At 41.5% G+C, this 25,060-nt stretch overlaps 2 protein-coding genes across 3 annotated transcripts; both read right to left on the bottom strand.

The window, feature by feature from the left end:
* Positions 1-304: 304 nt before the first annotated feature.
* LOC111672708 (E3 ubiquitin-protein ligase pellino homolog 2) lies at positions 305-11,179 on the bottom strand. Its single transcript, XM_023430245.2, has 7 exons — positions 10,836-11,179; positions 6,057-6,186; positions 5,531-5,632; positions 4,900-5,097; positions 4,589-4,774; positions 4,278-4,483; positions 305-4,162 (listed from the first exon to the last, which is right to left on the bottom strand). Exons 1-7 carry the CDS (start codon positions 10,913-10,915, stop codon positions 3,778-3,780), a joined length of 1,287 nt encoding a protein of 428 aa, XP_023286013.1. The 5' UTR covers positions 10,916-11,179; the 3' UTR covers positions 305-3,777.
* Positions 11,180-20,651: 9,472 nt separating this feature from the next.
* On the bottom strand, positions 20,652-23,433 carry arf6a (ADP-ribosylation factor 6a). Of its 2 annotated transcripts, none has more exons than XM_023430251.2 (2): positions 23,282-23,433; positions 20,652-23,150 (listed from the first exon to the last, which is right to left on the bottom strand). In XM_023430251.2, the coding sequence occupies exon 2, from the start codon at positions 22,443-22,445 to the stop codon at positions 21,918-21,920; it is 528 nt and encodes a 175-aa protein (XP_023286019.1). In that variant the 5' UTR covers positions 22,446-23,150; positions 23,282-23,433; the 3' UTR covers positions 20,652-21,917. The 2 variants fall into 2 exon arrangements, with proteins under 2 accessions (XP_023286019.1, XP_023286020.1); XM_023430252.2 differs by having other exon boundaries at positions 23,286-23,426.
* Positions 23,434-25,060: the final 1,627 nt, after the last annotated feature.

The raw sequence follows: 25,060 nt of genomic DNA, 5'->3' as shown, positions 1-25,060 counted from the left end.
CACATGTGTGTGGTGATGAACACGACTGCCAAAACTGCTCATTAAAACGCTTGATTATTTTAAAGAGGTGATGCAACTGAAAGCAACTCCATCACGGTGCATTTGGCCTGCTGTCAGCCTCAGAGCTGGTAGAGAGCGCCCTCTGCTGGAGCCAGCACACATGACGTGCACTTCGCTTTTTGCTACAATTAAATACACTGAACTGGACTCTGTAATAAGCTCATTTGTGACTTTATAATAATGCTTCATGTTTCATACTCTACAGAACAGAAGTAATTGATAGAGACAGAACAGAGCAGCTTCATCTTTTTAACAGGTTTATTGACATGTGTATAGCGATTGTCTGTGCACCGGACGGTTACAGAAGATTATGATATAAAATAATACAAAATAGCTGTACATAACACAGATGTATTTAAAGGAATGCAGTATTAACTGTGAGGTTAAGTGTCAGCTACTCACTCCCCTATAAAAGGTGAGTTCATAAATTGAGGAGGTTGAGGTTTTGCCATCTGGAATGAAGGTCAATTGATACATATAATCAAAAAAAAAAAAACAAAGTTAGGGAAGAGCTAATGATGTTACTGGTGGTATTAAAAAACCTGATGCCACGCTAAAATAGATAATGTGTCTGAAGTTTTCATCAATACTAAAATCTAAAAACAAAGAAAAGGAAATTGCATATGGACACCTGTAACCCAAAGATAGTTAAATAAAGAATAAAGCTAAAGAAAAGTAAAGAGAAATTAGCTCAAATAAAAGTCAGGTCATAAACTAAAAGTGAAAAAAAAGGTGCTGCAACGGTTCTTCCATCCACATGCCAATGGTGTTACATTAATTGTTGTATATATTAACTTCAAAAGCAGGATTCACTGGATTTGGCGTGCTTAGTAAGGGGGCAGCTGCTTGAGGTGTTTTCATCGCCTGTTCCCCTTATAGTAAGACCCGTATGTGACTGATCCTAGACCTGTGGTGATCTGCCCTGCTGTATCATCCCTCTTACATCAGCTAATTATTCTCACACCTGTTCTCCTTTTTATGTGTTTTGCAGTTCTGAAACCTTTTGTCTCAAAGTGTCTTCTATCACGCTTCCTTCAGGCTTTGCCAGCTGTGAATCTGAAATCACTAATCCTGAGCTACAGTAATTATCAACACTACGTCAATTATCCACCGCACTCTTGGGAGTTTAAATCTTGTATTTAGACTTCAAATGGAAAATATAGTGCTCTGAAAACAGCATACAGCCTTTCATTAGCTTGAAATGTACCAAGATTAGTCTAAATACAAAATGTAAACAAGTGTTGACGTGGACATAATTCTGTAGTGAATTGGTTTGGTGGAAAATATTAGCATAGTAGTACAAAGTGGGATTGATAGGTCTCATTCACAAACATCACGCATCTATCAAGTATGAGGATTTTTTAGGCTCTGTTTTCTTTCTGTCTTTCTATTTTTTTATTTATTTTTTTATTTTTTTATTTGGAGCGGTCATCCAAAAAAAACCCAAAAATGCTGCAGTTGTAACAGCTGAGGACTCGGAAGACATCTTTGTCTGCAACAGATGCTCTCAGCATGAATAACAGGTTGGCAATCCACCGTGCAAAGTTTTTGAGTAAGTGTATGTGTAGTGTACATAGTGTGTGTGTGTACGTTCAGCACATGCAAGCTAAACACAATTTCCATGTGAGTGTGTATTATCAATTATACGTCTTCCATACTTGAGGCTATTATTGAAGTTATCTGACTCGTTCGAGCTAGTTCACCAAGCTACACCATAATATTTAGTTACAAAAATAGTATCACAATATAGACCATTCAATATGAGCACCAGGGAAGGCTAAATATAGCCTGAGTATTTGGCTACATTCATTGTCTGGGCAATGTTTCACGGTAGCAGTGTGTTAAGTGTGTTTGTTGGACACAGTGTTGGCAATGTTTTCTCACTCACAAGCTCTCCTACATCTACCACACTATAATATTCGGAAACATACAGAACTTGCTTACACTGAGTAACAACAGCTAACTAAAACCAATTATCAGTTAGAAAAATAGTTGTTTTTTGTTTTTTTTAACACTGAACATCTAAAAGAATTCCTCCCACTTCCCCAAATAAATCCCTCCCCATTTCTTAACAAAATAGTTTTCTTTAAAACAAAAAAAAAAGGATTTCTTTTGAGGTTATGCAAGGTCAAACCTTTCTGACACTCTATCACACTAATGTAGACCCTGTTTAGCATAATTCAGTAACCAGAAGTGTGTTCAAATTAATGCAACAATACCATATGTGTGTTTGTGATGGCTGCTGTGCTGATCTAAACACGGTGATTCCAGTCAGCAGAGGCTACTTTATGCATTCGAAATGAGTATTTAAATAAATGTCAGGTATTTAGTCACTGATTCATTTGCTCATCTTTAAATTCTAGGGCTTTGGTTACATCACACACACTCTGATACCTGGCGTAAGACCCCATCTGGAAATAAAATAAATCATGGAATTGAACACGCCTCTGGTTGAGCCCTTAACCTGGAAACCATTTTAGCCTTATTTGAAGTGACTGCTGACCTAACACTTGGCTAAACATAGCACAACATATAGCTTATCTATGGGAGTGCTATTATTGCTTTAGAGAGTTATGAAGTGGACTATACCCAGTTTTATTCCCAGCCCTTGTTTATCCTCTGGCTGCTTGATAATCCGGATAAGACCTGGCCTTATGCAGTATGTTGTGTTCCCTCCGTCATTCAGTGCTAATCAAAGAGTCTGCAGGTTTTCATTCCAATCTAATAGTACACATGGGGTCTCATTTATGGGGGGGCTGTGCATAGATTTCACACTAAAAGCATATGTGAGTACAAAAGGTGAAAACTGCATGTACTCAAACATATCCTGGTTTTAACAATGGTTAATAATTTCCTCTTCATGAAACACTAGAAATGTAAAATGTTGCATGGAAGCACAATCCTTTGATCCCTCCTTTGTAATGTCCTACATTTACCATGAGTAGTTTATACACCCTGTTGAATACAGCTATAAATATAGATCAGCTGGCCGTTCAGGAAGAAAACACAGAAGTCAGAATGAGTGCAAATAAATCCAAAGTGGTTGGATATCAAAGTGCAGGCCAAAAAGTGCAATACTACACATCTATAACTGGAGACTACCTGGTCAGAAGTGGTGTATCACTGAGTGCAGAAAAGCTACTTGTCATTTCCTACATGGTTTCTGAAACTGACAAACACAACTGTTAGAGTCTAAATGTTCCATATGAAATGTATAATGACTGGAAGGCTGCGCCACTTGATAATGGATGGAGTGAAATAATTGTTTGTCATGGGGTGAGAAACATCATTTAAGCTCCTGTGTATACCCGGTGTTGCTTGTCTTGTTGGAGGTTGGGTAAATCAGCTGGTGTAGTGTTTGTTTGGATTGAAAAACAGCAGACTCTTGAATGACAGAGAAGTGGACACCATATAGAGTTTAGAGTAAATACTTTTCTCATGATCACAGTATTGATTATTCTGTTATGATTTAATCACCTATCCGCCTGATCTCATAGCAATTAACGAGCACTGAAGGATAAACAAGGGGAAGGATTCTTCAGCTCCGAGCTGCATTCAGTAAAAATATAGATTACTGACTGTAGATTACACCTGTTTTAATAATGTGAAACTATCGTTAAGCATTCCAAATCAATACCTTTCCGTCCTGATCAACATGTGCAACATGAATGAAGCTCGGGCATCTTTTTTGTGATAGTGGTTGCTGTGTTGTAGCGACTAGTCGATGGGGCCCTGGAAGATGAGCCGTGTCCAGCCGGGGGAGCTGAGGGCAGTGGAGCAGAAGGGGCAGACGGGTCTGAAGGCATGGGTCCCGTGGGGCAGCGGGGTCTCAGCCCAGTACCTGGCTGTTTTCTCTGAGCAGACGTGACCACACGGCACAAAAGCGTGCGTAGGAGCGCCGGCGTCCACATACACAGCAGGTTCACAGCCCAGCCACAGGGGCACATAGGGCCCCACGCTCCTGCACAGGGGACATTCGCGGCGGGCCGTGGAGCTCTCGCCCTCTCCTGGTTCCTCCTCTCCCTCAGATCTCTGGCCCCAGTCGTGGCGTCCGTGGACATGGCCGCAAGCGAGGTAGACCCAGGGCTGACGTTCTTCAAGGCTGCAGTAACACATTGACAACAGATTATTAAGTACTGGCACTATTTTTAATGAAGAATATCAACACTGTTTAATGACGGAGCAGTCTGTCAATTACTACAGACTGTAGCCCCCACCTGTGGCTGCGTGGCAGGCTGGGGAAGGCCAGTGTGCTGAGGCCTACAGGACACTGGGGCCTGGATGCATTAAGCTCCTGGCGAAGCGCCTCCAGGTGACGCAGGGTGGGAGCCCGCATGAGCCCCTCCCCTGTACGCCACAGCAGGGTGGCACCACACAGGTCAACCAGGGAACCGTCTCGTAGAGCACTGCTCTCTCCCTCTGCCTGGAAAAGTTCACGCATTGACAGACACACACTTACCATCAATCCAAAAATAAACCATGCAACCTTGATGGACTTAAAGAGCAACGTGTGGACATGGAAACTCACCAGTTTGCCCCGGCTGGGTCCAGAGCGTGTCTCTCGCAGGGCGTAGACATCACCACAGACAGAGATCTCCCTCCACAGCCCCTGCTTGGGGTCCTCAGGGAACCCCTCTGGGTGCATCACTAGCACCCCGTTGGTGGTCAGGCCATCCATGTGCCCATCAGGGTTTTTCCATTTGGTTGCTTTTTCCTGTGATAGCACAGACACGAGGACATATAAATCATTGTTTCAGCTGCATCAGCATTTTTAAATTACTTACAATACTGACTCAAAAAATCCAAAAATATTTTTGATTGGATTATCAGTTTACTCACCCCTAGGAAGATATTTTTGGAAGAGTCAAAGCCTGCAGCATAAATGCGTGCAGTGTAAGGTGGGTTGCGTTCACACACCACTCTGCAGGCAAAACGTGAGATCGTGCTCGGCGCAATGGAAGGGTCTTCCCCCTCCTTTCCCCCTCCGGAGGTGTCTGTCACCACAAAGTCAATGGGACTTTCTGTGGAGCGTCCGATCTGCAGGGGACAACACAGAGAAATACTTTCTGGATACCAATAATCAAAACAAATGCTTATCAATGTCATATTCAAAATTGATACTGGTGTACACTGAATAGCAAATTTTAGATGTTACTGTGGCTTTTAATACTGTTGGTAATTTTTTTGTAAATAAAATAAGTCTGTGATACTATTATAAGAGCAAAACTGTGAGTGTAAAAATAGACTCTCTTGGAGATTTTCCGCACAAGCCTTCATTTTTAATACTTAATGGTTCTGAACCAAAATAATCTACTGACAGCAGAAGCTACTTTGAAGACCTTACATAACAGCATATTTTAGGAGCTCGTGATCACAAATCTGGATTCTTTTTGCTGTAAAACCTACCATTATTTAAAAAGGATGAATGAAAAACCTGACCCTGCTTTCTTGATTTCCTTTAGTGCGTTACCTGGAACATGTCTGTGTTGTTGTCATGGCAGTACTCCACCACCACTGTCTGGTTCCGGGACAGAGTGAAAGAAATGCTGTGCTGCCCCCTGCTGTGTACAGCCTGCAACAACAATGGCAACAAGCAACATGAGTTGATGCGCTCATCTTCTGGAACCGACTTTCATGTTCTTGACGATCCAGACACTTGACTGAAAACGTGTTGTTGCTAAAAAGGAAATAAAATGCATCTACATTCATGACTTGGAAATAAAAATAGTATCAAATTGTATGTGATAGCAGCATGTGACAATGACCTCATGGTGATAAAAATATATTTTAATGTTTCTTCATCATCATGTGGCAATCACCATCTATGTAAGCTGACGCACACACACAAAAAGACAGACCACACAGTCAGTCAGTCTACATGCTTAGTCATCCTTCCTCTGTTCCAGTTGTGAAAGACAACAGGGAGTTCACAGGAAGGAAACTAATGTTACACACTGAAAAACATACTGAAGGCAAACATGCACTCACACACGTACCTTGCTGTCCTGTGGTGTGTTGAGGATGTGCACAGCGCTGGGCTTGACACCATTGGCCTTGGCCCTTCGGTACAGAGCGAAGCGGCTCTTTCTGCGCCCCCGGTCTCCGCTTGGAAGAGAGCCATTGTACCTGGAGAAAGACAAACAAAAACAAGCACAGGGCAAAAATAAGAACACGGAAGCACGGACATTACATCAAGGAAAACAACTCAGAGAGTTCGAGACAGCATGCACATAGTTCATATAGTAAATAGTACACATAGTAACTTTATTGAGAATCTTGCTACTATTGTTTGACTACTGTACTTATCTAAGTTTCACTTGTTGGAAAACTAGGGCTATGAATAAAATGCTGCAAGGATTTGTGCAAGCTTAATTGATTTTGAAGATCTTTCAGCTATATCATCACAGATTCTTTTGAAATGAAAAAGTGGCCTGCACTCAGGCCACTTGTGATTCACATTGAACTGCTGAACCTCAATGAACAGGACAAACACCACTTGATCTCCCTCACTCAGCATGTACTTGAGGCTCATGCATACAGTACAGGAGCTTGCTCTTTGTTTAACCTCTCTCCACAGTGAAAAGCATTTTCAGCAGGACTGGACTATTTTCCCATCACCATTACACAATACCATTAACCATACAACTTTGACTAAGGACTCTCGTTAGGTTTCTGAATACTAGTTTGAAGGTGTGTGTTCTTTACGAGAAGCAGACATGAAAATCTAGATTCTTCTTATTAAAGTGGTTAATAATGTATTCTAGACCCTGAGTCGTTTATAATTCAATATCAATCTTTTTTTGGAAAGATGATCTCAGTTTTCGTGTTTTAATGAAACTTTGTGTGACATGGTGTTAACTCCTCTCTGGCGTTGGTGCTGACTTAAATCCGGACGTTGTCCTCCATTTTTTTGAAGCCGTGTCGAACATCATTTTCACACTTTGGGTTCACACAGAAGGCAGTATTCTGGTTTTAGGTTTTTGACTAATCAGCAGGGCATGGTCCTTATTAAAACTATTCAGAGGATACCCAACGGCAAGAAGACTCTGAGAGGGACAATAACTCTGCTTTTACTGGCCTTCAAACTGGATCAGATCAGAAGACATCTGGTTTGCCTCTGTTGCGATCTGTGTCACAGTCTCGCAGAGTGGGCTGAAGAAACTGCTGCCTCTTTTACTGTGATTTGTGTGATGTAGCTCTGAATCTGTGATTTTGCTTGATGAATCAGTCTTTCAAACAAAAAAACAATCTCTAACACTTTTTAAATTTGATTAATTAATTCATAGAATGAAAATACTGACAACTGCTGATCATAGCTCTTCAAATGCAAAACTGTCCTCTCCTTTTTTCATTTTATATCATTACAGATCAGATACTTTGTGCTGCTGGTGAGACTACATCAACATTTTAAGACATCCCTCTTGATGACTGGACATATATCTGATCAACTGATAACAGAATCAACAGATTAAAGATCTGAATAAAACTCCCAAATACAAGACAGTGCACTAGCAGAGTTGTTAATCTGAACTACATCTGAAATGTTTAGTCCATTAATCAATTAGTGGATTGACAGAAGATTGATCAGCAACAATGCTGATTATTATCTAAGAATTTTTTTTTATTTCAGCAAAAATACCAAAAATCCACTTGATCCAGCTTTTTAAAAAGGTAAATATATTAGAATTTGAACTGAACATCTTTGGGCTTTGGACTGTATTGCATCTTCTTCTACCTGTTGTGTTTTATATCTACTCTAAACCGGGACTGAGGACCTGTTATCTATTGTTTTTTTTTCCAGAGCTGTAATGAATCAGAAAAATAATAAGCAGATTAATCAACAGTGAAAATCATTGTTAGTTGCAGCCCTAAAAACTTCCTCAATTACAATTTGAAGAAAAAAAACAACCATTAAAAAATCTGAAGTAATAAGACACTAATTAAACAAGTAGCCAGGAATTAAGATCAGTTTTCTAATCTGACAAAGTGAAAGTGAAAATTCCTTTTCCTAGATCACCCTTTCTTATATTAACATGACACACATTTGATCAATTTCAGTGCCAGCATTTCATTGTGTTAGTAAAGATCCATAAACTTTTTTAGTGGTTAAATTTGCGAGTTTCCAAGGGACGTTTCTTGACACTATATATTTTTAATTAACCTGAGGGCCAAAATTCATCTAATATGGGCAACAGCAGTCAGCGGGGTGTTGGCGAGAGGGTTGGGCATGTTACCTGGAAAAACCTTCAAACAGGCCCCATTTACTTGTGATATTTTTTTTAAATGCAGAGTCCAATCAAAGAAGATGATTCAGTGCTACCCGTTCCCTCCATGGCCCTGCCTGTTTCTTCAAACTAAACCCCGTCTGACGAGAAGAGGACTAGGTCAGGAAAAGAAGACATGAGGACAGCGCACTGAGGGGTCTGGTTAAAGAGTAGAAGATATGAAATGGGGCTGAGGATAAGCGGGTACAGGAGACAAAACCAGCTTAGAGAGAGAAAAGGAGGCAAGCGCCTTGACAAAAACAGAGACTGAGGAGCAGTCAGAAGCTATCATGATTATAAGAGACAAAAAATAAAGCTAAATGAATTAAATGAAGCAAAGGGCAGGGAGAGGAGATGGAGATAAAAGGGCAGAGATACACCACAAAGTAGAGGGTCGAGGGGGAAAGGCCGATGGAAGAGCAGCTCCATGAGGTAGGATTTTGTGGGCAGTCCTGGCCTACATCACGCATGTGTGCACATCGTAAAGCACAATATGAAATATTCACTCCTTCTGCCCCTCGACACAGAGTTTATTTTCGTTGAGGGCAAGTCACCAAGGAGGGCTGCTTCTGTGAAAGCAAGCACTCAGCAAAACACTGTGAGGCTGGCAGGGAAGGAACTGGGTGTAAGAGGGAAGAATGCGACAGACACAGAGTTAAGAGGGGTTACGGGTGAGATAAAAAGGTGTGGGAGAGATAAACAGTGAGGATAAGAGGGTGTTTGCATAGTGATGGGAGTGGGTTATGGGGTAGAGGTGAGTTGAGCGATGCTTGGCTGCTGGACAGGGCAGTGCTGTACATGGTGTCCAGGCTAACTAAGGTAATGAGCAATGGCAGGCTGCCACTGCAAAGATCACATGGCCCGCAGTGAAGCACGCATCGACCACACCGGGCATGTGATCATCAAGGCTGACAGATGCAAAGTCAAACCACACTTACACCAAACAGACCAGGAAAATATGATATCTGACAGGAAGTGGTAAAAGAACAGCCTGAGTCTATAGTCAAAGTTACCTGCTCTATGTTTGGGGAACAGTTGAATTGGTCATAGGCCTGAGTCATATCAAATCCTACTGATCCAGATATGGGATAACCTATGTAATAATATTAATATTAATGTAGAGCACTGTGTCAGATTGTGACATTTTTAACATACTGTAAATCATGTTACATAATAGAATAAGAGCAATATCAGAAGAAAGTCTTTTAGTAATAGCAACATCTATTCTCTCACTACTGCTCAGCCCTGATTCAAAACCACACAGAAGATACCTATAATAGCCCCCTAGCCTGTGGCCATCACTCTTGCAGGGGAGATCAAACCAAACCTCAATCATTATAGTTTAAAAGTGAGCTAATACAAGTGCATTTTCTACACTCAAAGAAGCATAGTAAGTGTTAAGGCTCTAACCGCAGAGCATGCTTGTGTGTAAAGTTGCATGGCCTTAACCTAAAATTGGCATTAAATTGTCATTTCCTTATTCTCCTCTGAGGATGTAAAGGACTGCTTGTTCAAAGAGTCAGATGAGGAGGAGGACGACTAATCAGTATTCTGATACAGGCGGGCTACAGCCTCTTCACTCCATGTTCAGCCGGAGGGGAAGCGATAGGCCATTAGGTCAGTTATCTTTGGCATACACAGGAAGCTCTGCAGGGCAAGAGGGAGGCCTGTGTAAGCCTGGATATGACTATGTGTGTGTGTGTGTGTGTGTATATATGTGTATGTTGTGGCATTTCTGGTCCCTGCAGACACAGTGTGGAGCTGTAGTGGTGGAAATGCTGTGGAAGCTGGTGGCTGTCATCAGCACATCCTGCCTACTGTGAGTTTGTGTGTGCTGCTGGTGATGTAGAGGGGCTCTCCTCCTCCTCCCTCCTTGGCATGGATGGTCATCTGGATGCGACGTTTTATTAATTAGTAATAACAGACGAAGGGGCTTTCTGACTACATAACATGAACAAGATGCATGTATTTTTCAGAGAATTATATCAACCTTAGCCCTACTTTTAGCAATCACAGACCCAGCATAGTATGACATCATTGGGATTTTCAGCCAGAGCAACCCCCCCCCTCCGCCACTACAACCATTGATGAAAAAGCGGCTACATCGGTAATAGCCTCATGTACTATGACTAAAGCAGATGTTGCATCTTTTACACTCAAACGCACCATACATGATGCCGAAACAATACAATGGCATAGTTTGAAAGAATATGCTTTCCTCTGGATCATAAAGTTAGTTTGTAACATTACTACAGTCACATATTAGTGGAGAACGAGGGTAATGTCCAATACATGAGAAATGAGCTAAAATGTGTTACTATCAAGAATTTTCTGACCGAAAAACGACAATAAGAGCGAGTTATTTAATAAGAGCAGTGGATTAAACCCCAACTCACACGTCATCTGTTGGTTTATTGTGCTGATGGTGCCGCTATTTAACGTTAATTTACCGCTGGAGCGTTTCTCCATCCTACACAATTTTACTATAGCTTTAGGTTTCAAGAGACTTACCCCAAAATGACCAATTCGCCGTATTTTACCGGGTCTTTAACGGGCACATCATCATCTCCGTCTTTTTTCGGTGAATTCATCAGACTGGACTGCTCCAGAAGAAAAAAGAACCGCGTCCAGTGGCAATAGTGGTGAGATAAAACAATGCTAACACACTCGAAACTGTAGGGAAGTGAATTGGGTTGTAGTCTATCAAAGTTTGGGCACAGTTCGGCAAAGTTTTTCCAGACTTCTTGTTGCCTGTTTTATTGTTTTAATCCCGTGAAGGGGCATCTTTTCATGGCTTTCGTTCCAGTGTGTAGCGAGTTTGTATCACGACAAATCTGTTCAGTAGCATAGGATACAACAACGGCTAACGGCAGGGAGTGGACTATACCATATTTTATGGGGGTGGTCGCTCGAAACACATCTTATAATAGTTGACAAAATTATCTCTACAAGGATTGATGCGTTCTTGTCGGGTTATTAAAGATGTGTAAATACTTTACAACGGATTACGAGAAAAACACATATTCACAATTCAATATGCAAATGAATTTAAGCATGAACACTCCTGTGGTACATGAAATGGACGCAGCCTTGATGAGACGCTGGCTCCCACTGATAGAATAAAAATGAGGCATTTCGAAATCCAGAGGAAGTGCCCACATCCTCTGGCACGTAGAGGCGTCCTGGTACATTTAAAGTAATAGAATAGACCGTTTGGTTTTATGTGTAGAAATCATATAGCTCTGATCTCGTTGGTGATTATCGAGTCTGACGTAATGAGATGCTTCAGGGGGTGTGGTGTAGCTAGGATGTGGGTCACCATTGTGCCCCAGACGAGACACCCTCTTTTCTTGTTGTCTGCATTTCATGTGGGAGTTGGGGGACAGATATAGGCCGGCTGGAGCCTACACTGCATCTCCCCCTCTCTTTCTCTCTCACACACACTCCCTCTCTCTCTCTCTCTCTCTCTCTCACTCACTCACTCATTCACACACACACACACACACACACACACACACACACACACACACACACACACACACACACACACACAGAAAGGAATATCGTGCACTAACTCACCACGCTGACCACATGAGGGCAGTGCACTTCAGTTGCAAAGCACAACTTTCCAGTCTTATGAAATTGGTCAAATGAAACAATTTACACCAATTTGTGTGTCTAAACATCAGTTCCGCCTGTGCATTAGTCCATTCACACCCACATGGCTGATTGTGGTCTGTAGTTTGGAGGAGACACAGCTGTGTCACATACTTGTCACATTTTCCTCCAACATCCTGTTTGCTGTTCATTGCTATTTGATGAGACAGAAAGCAAAACCTTTGCTGCAGGCTTTTTGGACTGAACCCAGATCTGGGGTGTCAGTAACAGAATCTGTTCAGTCTCCACAGTGACATGGCTGCCTTCATCTGGAACAGTAGCCTACCCTTTGTTCTGGTGGGGTGGTGTAACATGTAGTGGCTTGCATGCAGGGCAAGGCACAGAGGTGCCATGCAGAATTCTGCATTACTCTGCAGTGTGTGGTGATAGTTGCCCCTTGCTATCGGATATGTCAGTGTCATATCAAATATTTGCTTGTGCAAATTTGAAGATAAAATTGCAACTTGAAAATGGAAATGTCATGCCCTCACTCACATATTAGCTAGAGTACTGCACCTACAAGACTATACAAGACTATAAACCAAACCAAACAACTACACCCTCTTTGTATGAATGACAGAACACTGCAGTCACAGAGTAACTAATCAACCAGCTGGAGTGCTGACTCACATCATACGGGTACACAGCAGTGCACAAGTTTCACTGAATGTATCACAAGTTTAAACTCCAACATACATTTCGCCTGAGATACAAAGTAAAAACTGGATGGACCAGATGTGTGTGTGTGTGTGTGTGTGTGTGCATGGTTGAATGAGTGTAACTTTCTTTCTTTCCCACTCTGGGATTAAGGTCACACCCTCCTCACTCTCTGTCTCTCTCTCTCACTCTCCCTCCATCCCTCCCATTTTCTCTGCCTCTTGTGCCCTGTATTTTCTCTCTCTGGCTGTCTCTGTCCTTGTTTGGCTGAATTTCAGCATTAAACTATAAAATATGTTTGGCCTCCATCACGGAGAATGAATCCTCATTGCTCCCCTAAATTTGCATAGTTTATGGCCATAATAATCAATCAGCAGGGCAAGGATCCAGTTTGGACTGTGGGGATTATTTACTTGTCTCAACTAACCAGAAATTTAAAGCACAAAAAAGCCATTCCATATCAGATAATCAACTCTATCTGATGTAATACAATTAATGATTATATAGTGCTTCATTAATCCTCAAAAGAGGAATTCTCTTTTAGCTTTTCTCTGCAGTCATAGCACAGTTTCAGCCATAGCACAGTTTCAGCCATAGCACAGACGGAGGGTTTCATGAACCTGCATGTGGATACTTAACAGAACAGATGCTTGTTGTCATAGAGAGTTGAAACAGTGCTCTTCTGTTAATAAACTGTCTTCCGCTCACAACATCACCCCACAGCCACAAATAGGCAAGGAAGCTGTTTATGTAAAGACTGTCTTTCTATAGCGTCATCTGTTCTGTCATCCACATCATCTCACAGTTGAAGCGATGAAGAGAAACTGATTAAATTAATTTAAAAAAGAGACTTTGTTCTATGATGGCCTCATCAGACAGATAAGTTCTCATGCGTTAGCATAAGATCTCTGCTGGCTTGCACAACTAGCTGTTGCTGGTTGTGTTTGCCTTCACAGTTCACAAAATATTTAATAGTAAATTCTTCACAGTAGTTCAACTCAGTGAGTCAGCGGTATATGAAATCTCCATTTATGGCAGCTTGCTTTGACATTTATGTCACCAGCATGAATAAAAGGAATCTAAGCAGCCAAATTGCAAAGGAATTTGTAGCCTGTCTGTTCGTAGCCACAGTGTGTAGTGGCGAACAACCTTGTTGCATCACACGAGTTATCTAGAAACCATATTTGGTGAGCAAATCACAGATCAGACTGTATGCCTAATTGTGCACATGTGGAATGCATTACCCCTGTTACCGTTATGCAGCTTTTGGCAGTCAAGCAAAACATAGGAGAAGGGGTGGCCACTGGTAATTTAGAGGTGGATGTTCATGCAAATATATACAAATAAGGACCTTTTTGGAGCAACTCTACCTCTACTACTGCACATTTGGAATATCTGTGGATTTCCTAACATAAACATATACAGTATAGTCCATGTACTCTCAAATGATAAATATGTACATACATGTAATAACAACCAAAAAATAAATGGTTACAGCCACAGGAATAAATCACATTAATAAAAACAGATAAGACGAATAGATTAGAAAACACTCTTTTTAAACACGTACACCATGTATACATGTAATTGCGTGATACTCCTTATACTTTGGTATTTCTTGCTTAGGAGCCTGTTTCACATACTGTTCACCATCAGACAAGAGTTCATGTTGAACATGACGTCTGGATTGTTTCCATGATTTATACCCAGAATGTCAGTGTATCTGTGACATAAAGATGCGCCTGGGACTACCTCTGCAATCTGGATTCAGCTGACCATGATGTAAAAGATGAGACCAGATATTTGGCAGAAGAATGGTAGGTAAGAGACAGGAGTCAAGACAGTCAATTCAGACCACTTAGATGTGCTACAGCCATCTGCTGCTGAGTCTTTGTCAATGTTGCCATAGAGACAAGAGCAAACAAAGAAAAGGTATTTCTGTCATTTAGCAACGGCGTCTCCCCTGTTTGTATTTTAAAGTTCAGATGGAAGCAAAAGGTTTTTTGGATACAATGCACACCAAACAGAGAAACAACAGTTATTAAACCACTATGAAACAAAGAATAGAGTCATGATACGATCTCATATACTGTATGTAAGCGTTACTATGCCGAGCTTGTTACAAAAGGCCTACCTGTCCTACATGTGATGCACGAGTGTACACATGCCTGAAGGGTGTGTGTCTGTGTGTGTATTAGACATCACACCCCATGTACTTGATGAGGAGGCCGTCTCCTGCATGGAACAGTCATGACGCTGCAGATGGCTCAGCATATTCTCATTCTCTACGGGCACTCGCATACAACAGGGTCTACCAGTGATTTTGGCTCCCTACAGGGAAAACTAATTGCATACACAAGCAGGTTTGTTGCAAAACACTGAGAATAACTGGCATTATAAACACTGTCATCTGATTGTATGTAATGTACATAATAGCTTTAACTGACTCATACACAGTCACACGCATATGCAACTAGTTTTGAAATACGGGCATTTTGATTACAGCACATCACTGAGTAAGAGAAGAAAAGATGATGTGAGATCATGTGACAAGCGGAAGATAGGGAAGTCATAGAAATAACTTTTGAGCCAAATCAGAGTCAGAAATGGGCCAAAGAAACTTGTGACAAGATTAACCTTTGTAGTCTGTTGGTTAGTCAGTACACTTTATGTATTCCAGTATTTCAGTTTGAATTCATCTTTGATTATGTTCCATCACAATCTACAAAAAGAACCGAATAAATGTAATATTCACAAGGAGAACAAAACATTATAACCTAAATAAAAAACACTGGAACACTTAAAAACTGTAATCTTCAGAGAAATAACATAACATTGTCTCAGTGTGTGATATGAAACTTTATTTATAGATCATGAGCTGAGACAATTGCTGTCAACACACTGAGTCCGTTAACAAACCATTGAGCTTCACGGAGCACCTGCCAACAACCCGCCATACATGTACATGACTGGAGCACATACGCCACACACACACAACACACACACACACACACACACACACACACACACACACACACACACAGCTGCGAGTCTGAGCTGTGCTGAGTGCTTCACACAAAAGCAGATGGTCAGACAGGTCATTAATAAGAGCTGGTGGGGAGGCTGTGTGTGGTGGGTTATTTTTGGATTTACTGTTGTGTGTTATTTAGGGATGAAAGTTGTAGTGGTGACTCTATTTCTGCATCTGTGTGAGTGGGAGGCTGCCGAGAGAGAGAGAGAGAGAGAGAGAGACAGAGAGAATAATTGACTCCCTCCTCAGTCTGATACAATTCCACAGCAGACCTATTAATAATTACACAATGTGTGAATGGCAACCTTTAACCTGGGTTCAACAAGGTTTATTACAACAACATGAGTTGAGGCGTAGTGACACTCGTTGACTGTTTCATCACTGTTCTGAAGGAGCTGAGAAATAACTTGAGATATTCTGTAAAATGTTGTTGATCCTACTCTTCTTGGCCTCATATTCAAAGCAGTCGTGGTTTTCGAGATCGTATCTGTACAATTTTCAGTTTCACAGCAGAAAATCAGTCCAGGTAATTACAAGCTGTTTAACAGACACATCATTCCCTTCAGAATAACAATACTTTAACCCTGTTCTAACCCTGTTTTGTTTTAGGCCCTGACAGACAGTCTATTGTATTTATCTCTTGTACAGTTTGCGGTTAATCTTTTGTATCTCATTGTGCCCATCTGTTGCTGTGAAGTTCCATGTGTCACACAGGAAGGTTGCAGCATGTCACTTCCTCTAACAAACGAAAACACAACTCAGTTTACGTCTTTATCTATAAAAGAAAAGTCTTTCTGTAGATGAAGAAATATTAATGTAGCTTTCTGTTACTTATTTCAGGTCGTTTGTAGTACCAAAGATCAGTTTATAGACATTTTTAGCCCACGTAGTAATGATACAAAAAGATATTGAGCAGTGCATCAATGAAATTAAAAAAATTAAAACAATTAAATACAAGCCACACCTCATACACAAGCAAAGTGGAAATCTGTGTATAAGGCCTTAAGTTTACAGTACATACAGCTTTTCATATTTCATATTCTATGCAAGTATAAGGTCTCTCCACTTGCTCTTATTTACATATTTCACTGGGCAAAGACTCTGTTGAAACCACGTTTTTTCTAAAGGATGTAAAAAAGCACTTCTCTCAGTGTACAGCCTCCATTAATTACATCTGTGAGCCTGAATCATTGCTGCTGCTTACATCCCTCCCACTGCACTACGTCTCCCTTAAATGCAAACACAGGCCTCGGGCTCCCTGTAATTATTAGCACATTGTCCGAGGCGGAGGGAAATGCAATGTGCGACAGAATCTGAAGAGCTTACAACTGCCTGGAAGCTGAATGTCACTCCGCATGCTGCTTTTACAACACTGTTTAAACGGGCCCCATGACAACCGAGACACTGAGACTTTCTGAGCTGTGGCCCCGGCCCCTCCACCCAGTCCTAAAGTCCCTTTGTGTGTCACAATAGTGGATGCTGCTGACAGGAAACGCCTGTAAACACAACTGCAGATAATTATTCAATCAAAACACACAGGTTTTTGAAAAGGATGCAACAAAGACAGAAAAACAACTCAAGGGTGACTCTTATCCGTGATGAACTGAACTGATCATTGGTGGATAAAGAGCAGGCAGAGGTGTGGCGAATGATTTTTTTTTGGTCCTGTTGCCATGGCAAATGGAGGATGTACTGTCCTGGGTTAGAAAATCCCAAGAGGTTTTGGAGGCTGAGGGCGCTGAGGGAGGATTGTGGCAGCTAAACAAATGACTGTGAAGTAAATTATAAGCATTTTCATACAGTAAAAAATCAGGTTTGCATGCGATGAGCAGCAGCTTCTTTGATTACACAAATTTACAACAATCATGGGTACAGTTCATAGGTACAAGTTACTGATACACTGAGGGCTTTCAAAGACTTTAGATCAGGATTTTTTCTCTAATTAAGTCTCGGTCGAGGCAGATGGCCGCCCAGCCTGAGTCCGGTTCTGCTCGAGGTCTCTGCCTCTTAAAAGGAAGTTTTTCCTGGCCACTGTTGTGCTTGCTCTTGGTGGGAATTGTTGGGTCTCTGTAAAATAATATTATAAAGGGAAGGTCTAGACCTGCTCTGTTTGAAAAGTGCCTTGAGATAACTTCTGTTGTGAACTGGTGCTATACAAATAAAATTGACTTGACTTAATTAAATAATAAATCTATTGTGTAGCACAAATGTCAACACCTGAACACTCCCAGCAGCCGTTACTGCAGAAGTACTTAGATCCTTCACTTAAGTAAAAATAACAATACCACAGTGTAAACAGACTCTATTACAATTAAAAATCCTGCATTCAAAATGTTGCTTAAAAACGAATAGATTTAGATTTAGATTTAGATGCAGATAGTGAGTGTGTGAGAAAAGCAATGATGACACTAGACCTCATTACATGATGATTAGTACATGTTTGTGTGTCATAAACACAATCAAGGTTTACAGCATCATTAACAGCTAATTTTCCTAGAAAGCACGTTAGAGGTTTTACTGCCATATTACATTATCATTATATCTTTATTACATTTAATATGAGTTCATGAGCAACGTTTTATGTTAAAATGCACATTGTCTGCATTAGATGGTTTCCTGGTTTGCTGAATGAAGAACTGAAGCGAGATTAAAATCAAAGAGGAACGCCCGAGTAAACAAATGACAGAGGAACTGCCAATGAGCTCTGTTTAAAAGTATTGTTTGAAACCACCCTCTTCAAAAGCGTACAATAGTCCAGTCCACCCCCACCCAGCAGAAATACAATGGCAGCGCTCAGGGCTAATACAGAACTAGAAAGAAAACGAAGCAGGTCTGCTCTGGGCTTTCATTCAAATCCAACACTTCCGTAGCAGCTTTCACTGGGCGACTGGTCACAGGAAACACAAGTGAATCACATCTCAACTCCTGATGTGACTGCTGATGGTGATGATGATGCATAGGAACTGAAAGAAATGATTCACTGCAATAGTGTGGCAGCAGGGCCACAGTGTAGGACTGGACAGGCATCACTACACCTTCAGAACAGAGTGAGTGCATGAAAGCGGTCTCTGCAGTTTCATTCAAAGATTCTACCTGGTCAAGTAAGAGAGGCAATAAAAACTTTTAATCTATCATCCTTTAAGTGAGGGCCACAGGTGAGCCTGGCAGCATTTGACACCAGCCGATGTGTGCAGCGCATCTGCTGCTGAGTGCAGTGACAGCTGCACAAAGGGCCTGTGACATGTGCAGCCTGATTCAGTGGCTGAGTGCTGATGTAACATCAGGAACCGTTTCAAACTCTCTCTCCCTTTCCATATTTCCTCCCCTTCATTCCTCCTGAGAGAAAGAAAAGCGCTCGTAGATTTCACTTTTGGAATTTCCACATCCACAATGGAAAATCATAAGCAAACAAGATCATACTTGACACTGCTGAGGCACTGCCCTCAACTGTTCAAATAAAGTGGGTTCAGTACAATAGCGCTCTCTGAAAATGCAGGAAATTGCTGCAACTGGTGTTGCTGATTCCAAAGAACCTGGCTTGTAAGTGACAGCAGTTTCAGCAGAGATAACGGGCTGTAGAATCCGTCTGCCCCTGTCCTTCTAGCCGGACACGTCACATGCATGGCACAGCTTTCAGCACAGCAACAGGTCAAACTTCAAATCAACAGCCACAGAACAAACAGCATGTGGGCAAACAGAGCAAATGCAGAGATAGAAAGCAAGCATTCCTGCACAGGAATTCCTGCACTGACTCAGCTATAGTAACATAAATGTAAAGCCTCTAAAATGTAAGCTTTCCAGGAAACTGGAGGGTAATGTAGTTATTGCCTTAGTGCTGAAGTCACACAGATAAAAATCTGTGGAGGAATTAGGATTTCACCTGTGTGTGTTTATGTTTAAGACACAACCTGACACTCGCTGTGACTGTTTTTGCTCACCAATAAGTGAGTCGCTCCTAAGCCACCAATTTCCATGACAACCGTTTTCTTCTGTCAAGTGTTTCCTGACTTCACACGGTGATGTCACTACCCACAATTCACACCCTCCTCTTTCGATGTGTGACCTTAAACACACATACACACACACACTTCTTCTGCTTTTTCTTACGGCTCAGAAACACATGAAACTCAGTTCTACAGTAAACTGAAAGAAAAGAAAAAAAAAGGAAAAAAGAAATGGTTTGAAATGAGACGGTGGCCATCTCAGATCTGCGCCTCAGGGTGACTTGCTTACCCAGGGCAAAATGCCAGGCTGGCTGAGACCTTTTCATGAAGCTGTCACCCTAACCTCAGAAGTTACACAAGCTTGAAGTAAGACATGGGTCTCGTCAGGTACTCAAGAACCCAGATTCACTTTGCTTATTGAACAAACTCTCACACCAATGCAAGATTTTTTCTCGAGTTAAATGTGATGACAGCAGAAATCTTGGTGTTTGAAAAATGTGTCATTTCCTGCTTATAGAAGTGTACTGTTTTACTTTACTGTTGATAGCAGCCTTGTTTAAACAGACAAATGTTGAAGTTACCCATTACCAGGATAGAAGTAAAGTGTCCTGTGTCCGGCCTAAAACGTTGATGCTTGCTGAGTTTTAACCTTCCGTGGTTCAAGTTTGGACCAACTCCGCCATTACCTTTTAATGTGCCTCCTTTGTTTAAAAATGTTGAAAGTCGTCTGTGGAGTCAGAGCCCTGATGGACAAAGTGATACTTTAAGACCTTTGGAAAAGCCCGGTTTACCTGACAATCACTTCTCTGAAACCAGAGATCTCATCACTTATTCACAGCCAGTGACTCACACATGCAAGCGCAGAAAGGAAACGGGCCCCGGCTCACTTCACTTCACTGTTCGTTTTTTACTAGTGCTTTCAACCATCATAGCCTCTCACTTCCTCTTTCGTGAGCTCTTTTTTTCGCAAGTGAAATATTACTTTTGCTACTCTTCTCGTGGTTGCAGCTGCTTATTGAAAAGGCGTCACTTCCGTACTGATCTGGATATATCTTTTTATTATTTCATTAGCAGAGCAAAAAGAAAAAAAAAAAAAGGAACAAAAATGAAAGAGCAGTATCTATGAACTTTTAACAGAAGGTGGCAGGACCTTAAGTGTACAGGCAGGTGATGATGGGTAAAAAAAATTAAAAAAAAAAAAAAAAAGAGAGAGGGAAGAAGAGGAGGGTAGCAGTCACTGAAGCACCTACATTGGAGGTGGTGGGGGGTCGGGAATTTCGTAAACACTTGCTGGGGTCCAAAAGTCAGTCACAGAAAATCAAAATGTGCACAGCCAGCTAGTCGGTAATCCCCGCCCCCTCCCAAAGTGCAAACTCAGCGGTTTAGAATACCTTCTGCCGTAGTAACTGTCTTGATTTGGGGGTACCTGTGACCCCTCCTAAGGCAGCTGAAACTACAAATACTCAACAGTAATGGAAGCTCTGGGAGGAAAAAAAAAAAGAGGCAATAATAATTAATAATAGTAAGACTGGTGGTAACAGGTTCAGACCCTGAAACAACAAAAACATATATCCATATCACAGTGTGTGTGAATATCCAGCGTCCACATAGTGTCTTTCAAACAAACCCCCACAGTAGACATTATGGATGTGATCACTGCACAGGAAATACGTACTAACACATTTCCTCATTCATCCCAGTACAATCAATTATGAAAACAGTTTTCTTTTCTTTTTTTTCTTTTTTTCTCCAAGGTCCTACCATATCCATATTACACATTCTTACACATTACAAAGGCAGTTTGAGCCATGAAAGTGATATGCTGATGCTAGGCGATGGTTTCTGGACTTCTCCCATCCTTTGGATATGTAGCTGGGTCATGGGAATACTGAGTGATAGCTAAGCAGGGGCAAAACTAAAAGTGTGTGTCCCAAAGTCCCCTAAAAGAAATTATACAAAAGGAGGAAAACAAAAGAATATGCAGTAAGAGCTCAAAAGTAAGCTTATTGGATATTTAAACAGTTCTGATTATACAGATTGTGAACCAAAGCAAACTAAAAGAAAAAAAGGAAGCCAGGCATAAAACAATTGTCCTTTGTTTAAATGAAATCTGGGGTTATAGTGAAGTCATCATTATCAAAAAGAAAAATAAAACAAAATATAATTGCTACTCTCTTTGACATATACTCAGTAGAGAGGTCGTGGTATTAATTGCTTCAGATTGCATTTTTTTTTAAACTCATGTTTTCATTCTCAGCTACTTTTTCTGCCTCCAAGTGTCCAGGCTGGTGAGGGGGAGAAACATTAAGATTTGTAATTTGAGGTAAGCCAGGTCAGGCCCTCGTAAAGTCCATCCCCTGTTGTAGCACACGAGGGCTGAACGTACCAATTCCTATCTCTGATCCGGGTCAGGCCTAGCTTCTCCTGGATCTCGTGGGGTTTCATGGCATCTGGGAGGTCTTGTTTGTTGGCGAAGATCAGGATGATGGCGTCCCTCATCTCCCGGTCGTTGATGATTCGGTGGAGCTCCTGCCTCGCCTCATCGATCCTGTCCCTGTCGGCACAGTCCACCACGAAAATGAGGCCCTGGGTGCCTGTGTAGTAATGTCTCCAAAGAGGCCTAATCTTGTCCTGTCCCCCCACATCCCACACGTTGAACTTCACATTCTTATAGGTGACAGTCTCCACGTTGAAACCAACTGTGGGGATGGTGGTGACAGACTGTCCCAGCTTCAGCTTGTACAAGATTGTAGTTTTACCAGCAGCATCAAGTCCAAGCATCAATATTCTCATCTCCTTGTTGCCAAAGATCTTTGACAGCATTTTCCCCATCTTGTTTGATGTGCATAAATACTTCGTTAGAAGAAGAAAAATTTTTACTTCTCTAATGAGAGTAAAAAGAGTTGTTTTCAATACAACTGAGAAGTTACAGTTTAAATGTGTGCTGGGAGCCCTCCACGTGACGGCAGCGGTGGGCCGACACAAGTGTCAATATTCAAAAGGCGGTGACTTTCAAGTTTGTACAGTCGGATTAACAAAGTGGTACAATTAGCTGGACTGTGATGATCTGACCTGAACTGGTGACTTCGAGCATTCAGTGGGAGCAGTATGTGTGCAGCCCTGGCAGAATTGGGTGGGGATATATTTTCATGATCCACTGCCCTCCGATGTAAGAAGAAAAAATTACATCCCCGTGTTTTAAACTAGCCGTTGAGCACAGACTTTCTTCAGACCCCACATTTCAAGTCTTATTTCTCCTTCAAAGTCCAGCTGCTCTCAGTTGAGCTGGTGTAGCTTCCTACAAAAAGCCTTCTATATAAATCAGGCCCAGTCCAAGCCCGGGGTTCCCACTTCCTCCTTGGCAGCCGGCTGTCCACACTTGCCCTTAGCCAATTCCAGTCGATGAATTTCAAAGCACAGTGTTTTTCTTATAGAAACACACCAAAATTTAAGGTCTCCGGTCCGTTTGTGCACCGGGACATCCAGAGGAAGAGCGCTCAAAAGGTCATTGATTCATCCGACTTTCTTCTCTTCCCCCTGTGACACAAGAGCGGTCCAGAGAAGGGAGGGGTGTTAGTACAGAGAACAACTTTGGCTCCGAAAAAATATTCTTTCTACGGACAGAGAAGCGAAACAAAAACAAAGAACACAGAGAGCGGGATATATACCTACGTCTGCGGCAATCGTCCCCCAGTCCCCGGGCCGTTTCTCCCCGCTCTTGCCGCCCTCTGTCTCTCTTCCTCCCTCTCTCTCTGCAGCCGTTCAGTCGAGCTGTGGCGGTGCTGTGTTACCGGAAAAGGTGCGGACCCAGATCAGCCGCCACTTCCTCTACACTGCTCACACACACTCTAGTGATGCGTTCAAGGGCTCGTCATGAGCTTCGACATCTGAAGACATTCAACTAAAAGCTCATTGCATGGTTGCCTGGAGTGACAATCGTATCTATTTATTACTGCATCACTAAAGCTTTAGTGCAGTAGGAGAACTTGGTGTAGATACTAAAATGTACAGGCTTATTTACAGGTTACATGCCTTTGAATTATTTTCTGATTGATCGACACAAATGCAGTGCCTGTATATTGATGTTTGTTACTAATAAAGTACAAAGAAAGAAAGAAAGAAAGAAAGAAAGAAAGAAAGAAAGAAAGAAAGAAAGAAAGAAAGAAATACCAATGTTTACAAAGTTGAGTTGTAATCAGTCCATAACCCTCATTTCAAAAAGTTATTATAAATACTTTTAGTTTTCAATTAAACGATGCATTAAAAAATGATGAAACTCAAAGTAAAAGAAGAAAAAATGATGGGATGATTGATTGATGAATGATTCTTTTGTGCCACAGTTAGGACTTGGTCGAGACCAGTCTAGCTTTAACACCAAGTTGAAGCAGTGTTTCACTCCCGCTCAGGTTGAAAATCAAGTCTGCTGCACCTTTGACCACACCCGACAGTGATGTCAGGATGTACTGACACATCATGGCATACACTTCGTTATCATTGCAGCTAGCTACCTTACTATTTAAAGATGTGAAACACCTAAAAATGAAATGAGGGCCAATCTACAGAAGAAGTGCTGACTGTCCTCCCTAACCCCCACCAACACATGACATCTGGCTGATAAGTAAATCATTAATTTATGATTTATGACATTTTAGACAGGAAGAATTATCAATTGGTAAATCGAATCATATTTTGTTCTTATTTTGAATTGGTTAATTCAAATTTGTTGAAACAATTTATAACAGCTTTTTCAAAATGTAACAGTTTATTGATTTACTATGATTAAACCCTGTATAAGTCTCAAGTCCAAACTTCATGCAAAGCTGGAAACAAATGCACTCTTCACTCAAATTTTAAGAATTCCGACTGCACCCAAACGCACTATACGCCATTTCGCATGCGCGCTGCGAAAACAGCGAACTGCAGACCGGCCCATTAGCTAGTGTTGACGCCATTTGAGCTTTCATTATGTATTTAATCACCTCTAGTATTACGTGTGGCACAGGAAATACACACAGGCCTGTACATATGAAGCAGATGTAAGGATTTGGGAGGCTTAATGACCTCAGGGGGTTTTACAGCCGGGTCTTTCCGACATGTCTTATCATTCATTCAAAACGGTTCCCGTTTGATTAGTCTGTGACGTGGAGGTTGAGAGTGAGTAGGAAGGAGGGGAACTACAGTGTTTTATTGTAAGAAGCACACCTGCTTATTAAAACGGGCTAAAAACACAAATAACATAATATAACCTACACTATCATTACCTAAGAACCCAGTCATGTTGTTGTAGGATATTATGAGATCAAAAGCTTCACCATGTTCAAAGAGGTATTTGCATCAGTGGCCTACTTTTGAAACTTTACTGTTGGGTGCTGATACTGTATTGTTATTCTTTGTCCGTTTTGTAGAGCACAATGCCATTTTGAAGTTGTGTTTTTTATTTTCAGGAT

This window comes from Seriola lalandi, unplaced genomic scaffold, assembly GCF_002814215.2.
Source record: "Seriola lalandi dorsalis isolate HSWRI2012SDOR001 ecotype SW California unplaced genomic scaffold, Sedor1 jcf7180002054901, whole genome shotgun sequence".
In the NCBI taxonomy this organism is placed as follows: domain Eukaryota; kingdom Metazoa; phylum Chordata; class Actinopteri; order Carangiformes; family Carangidae; genus Seriola; species Seriola lalandi.
Note: the sequence above shows the minus strand (reverse complement) of the source record. Positions and strands in the feature narration are given on the sequence as shown.

What these genes read in the sequence shown, in the direction of transcription:
- arf6a (XM_023430251.2), bottom strand. Translation starts at nt 22,445, where the DNA reads ATGGGGAAAATGCTGTCAAAGATCTTTGGCAACAAGGAGATGAGAATA.
- LOC111672708 (XM_023430245.2), bottom strand. Translation starts at nt 10,915, where the DNA reads ATGAATTCACCGAAAAAAGACGGAGATGATGATGTGCCCGTTAAAGAC. An exon ending in GACCCAGCCGGGGCAAACTG is followed by an intron (nt 4,484 to 4,588) that starts GTGAGTTTCCAT and finishes GAACTTTTCCAG; the next exon opens with GCAGAGGGAGAGAGCAGTGC. An exon ending in AGCCTGCCACGCAGCCACAG is followed by an intron (nt 4,163 to 4,277) that starts GTGGGGGCTACA and finishes GTGTTACTGCAG; the next exon opens with CCTTGAAGAACGTCAGCCCT.